General features: G+C 45.3%; 1 protein-coding gene across 1 annotated transcript in view; it reads right to left on the bottom strand.

The window, feature by feature from the left end:
• Positions 1-1467, bottom strand: part of LOC123974037 (MAGUK p55 subfamily member 4-like) — a 7202-nt gene extending 5735 nt beyond the window's left edge. The window contains exon 1 of the mRNA XM_046054454.1: positions 1284-1467. Coding sequence (XP_045910410.1) covers positions 1284-1467 — 184 coding nt within the window. The remainder of the gene's footprint in view (positions 1-1283) is intronic.
• Between the last annotated feature and the right edge of the window lie 846 nt (positions 1468-2313).

The raw sequence follows: 2313 nt of genomic DNA, 5'->3' as shown, positions 1-2313 counted from the left end.
CCTGTTTAACCCAAAAATCTATTGATCGACTCCAGACTGTCCAGAACTCAGCTGCCAGGCTTTTAACCAGAACAAAGAAATATGACCACATTACTCCTATTTTAGCTTCATTACACTGGCTCCCAGTACGTTTTAGAATTGACTTTAAAATTCTATTGATCACTTTTAAAGCTCTTCATGGCCTCTCGCCTTGTTATATTTCTGACCTTTTAGTCCCATACGCACCAGCACGTACCTTGAGATCCTCGGGCAGAGGTCTGTTGTCTGTTCCAGAGTCTCGACTGAAAACTAAAGGGGACAGAGCGTTTGCTGTCAGGGCCCCGAGGCTCTGGAACAGCCTGCCCGAGGAAATCAGGTCGGCTGAGTCAGTGAACTCTTTTAAGTCCCTTCTTAAAACATACTTTTATAGGAGAGCCTTTCCCGATCTTATTTGACTTTATTTATTTTATATTTATCTTAAACGTGTATTTCAGTCTTTTCAATGTTTTATGTGTCTTTTGTCTTTTATCTTGTATTGTTTTTGTATTATTGTCTTTACACTTGTTAAAGCACTTTGTAACTTGTTTTTGAAAGTTTCAGCCCTAAAAGTCTTGGTCTTGTCTCGGTCTTGATAAACTCTGGTCTTGGTCTTGACTTGGTCTCGGTTTGGGCGGTCTTGACTACAACATCCATCCCCCCTCACCACTTCCTTGCACAAACTTTGTCGCACTTTATTCTGCGCCTCCTCCTGGCAGCAGAGGTCGCAGCTTAACAAAAACCCTAAACATGGGTTGTAAAAAGCTGCTGCTTTTTGCTGCATCATCGAACTGTACGGCCGTTTTTACGGCGTGAGGACGTGCTGGCATGCGGCACAACTGCACTTTGGGCGACTTGTGAGAGACCAGTTACAGAAAGGAAAATCAACGACGGGGTCAGTTAGCTTTGCGTAACTCTGAAACACAGATTTCCCCGTGTGTGCAGACAAATAAAAATAACACCTCCATTTTCTTAAGATGTATTCATGGAAGTTATGCCGGCTTGTGATGCTGCAGTGACTTCCTGTTTACATAGCTGGTTGCTCTTGATTGGACAGCGTAAACAGACTTACACATCACTAAACTCTTTACTAGCTGTGACATATCTTAAGTTTTAGTGCAACCTGTAGTGAACTTTTTCCTGTATCCCGGACCCTTTTATCTGAGGCTCTAAGGACAGACAGTGTTTCTGTACAGATTTTAAAGACACACTGTGATGAATACACACTGCTACACACTTAGTTTCAGGTGCTAATTTAAACCTCTCACCGCTGAGGATGATGAGGCGGTGGTTCTCCTGCGGGGGGCGCTGGTACAAAGCCACTTCCTCGTAGGGGGTGGCCAGAGCGTTGCTGTTGGGTGAGCAGGAGGTGCAGGATTGTCGCCTCCTCCTGTAGGATGTCCTCCTCCAGAGACGGAAACTCCGACGGAAACCAGCTGAAACACAAATCATTGAGAAGTAAATCTCTGTCCTTAACTTTTTTATTCAGTTGTTTCTATTCTTGTTAAATTCATTAATCCATTCAATCCATGAACATGCCAACAGCACAAAACGCATTAGCATTCATTCACTCCTTCATCATTAGTTGTGTGTACAAACGTAGAGTGTTAACTCACTAATTAACAAACTAACTACCTGAATTATTTTAACTTTATCTTACCCAGGTAGATTCCATCAGTAACGTCACAGTCGGCCTCATCTGCAGGAAGAAAACATTAAACCTCTTCAGTATTAATATTAAATGTCACTAACACGGACCACGCCAACGTTAGATTTTATAGTGGTTTATTATGATGAATAGTTATGGAAGGAGGGTCAAGAGAGGAGGGATGAAGGGTTCGAGAGGAGGGATGAAGGGGTCAAGAGAGGAGGGATGAAGGGTTCGAGAGAGGAGGGATGAAGGGTTCGAGAAGAGGGATGAAGGGTTCGAGAGGAGGGATGAAGGGGTCGAGAGGAGGAATGAAGGGTTCGAGAGGAGGGATGAAGGGTTCGAGAGGAGGGATGAAGGGGTCAAGAGGAGGGATGAAGGGTTCGAGAGGAGGGATGAAGGGTTCGAGAGAGGAGGGATGAAGGGGTCTAGAGAGGAGGGATGAAGGGTTTGAGAGGAGGGATGAAGGGGTCAAGAGAGGAGGGATGAAGGGTTCGAGAGAGGAGGGATGAAGGGTTCGAGAGGAGGGATGAAGGGGTCAAGAGAAGAGGGATGAAGGGTTCGAGAGAGGAGGGATGAAGGGGTCAAGAGAAGAGGGATGAAGGGTTCGAGAGGAGGGATGAAGGGGTCAAGAGAAGAGGGATGAAGGG

Source organism: Micropterus dolomieu, linkage group LG07 (genome assembly GCF_021292245.1).
Source record: "Micropterus dolomieu isolate WLL.071019.BEF.003 ecotype Adirondacks linkage group LG07, ASM2129224v1, whole genome shotgun sequence".
Lineage (NCBI taxonomy): Eukaryota > Metazoa > Chordata > Actinopteri > Centrarchiformes > Centrarchidae > Micropterus > Micropterus dolomieu.
This window is presented reverse-complemented; position numbering and strand designations above follow the sequence as displayed.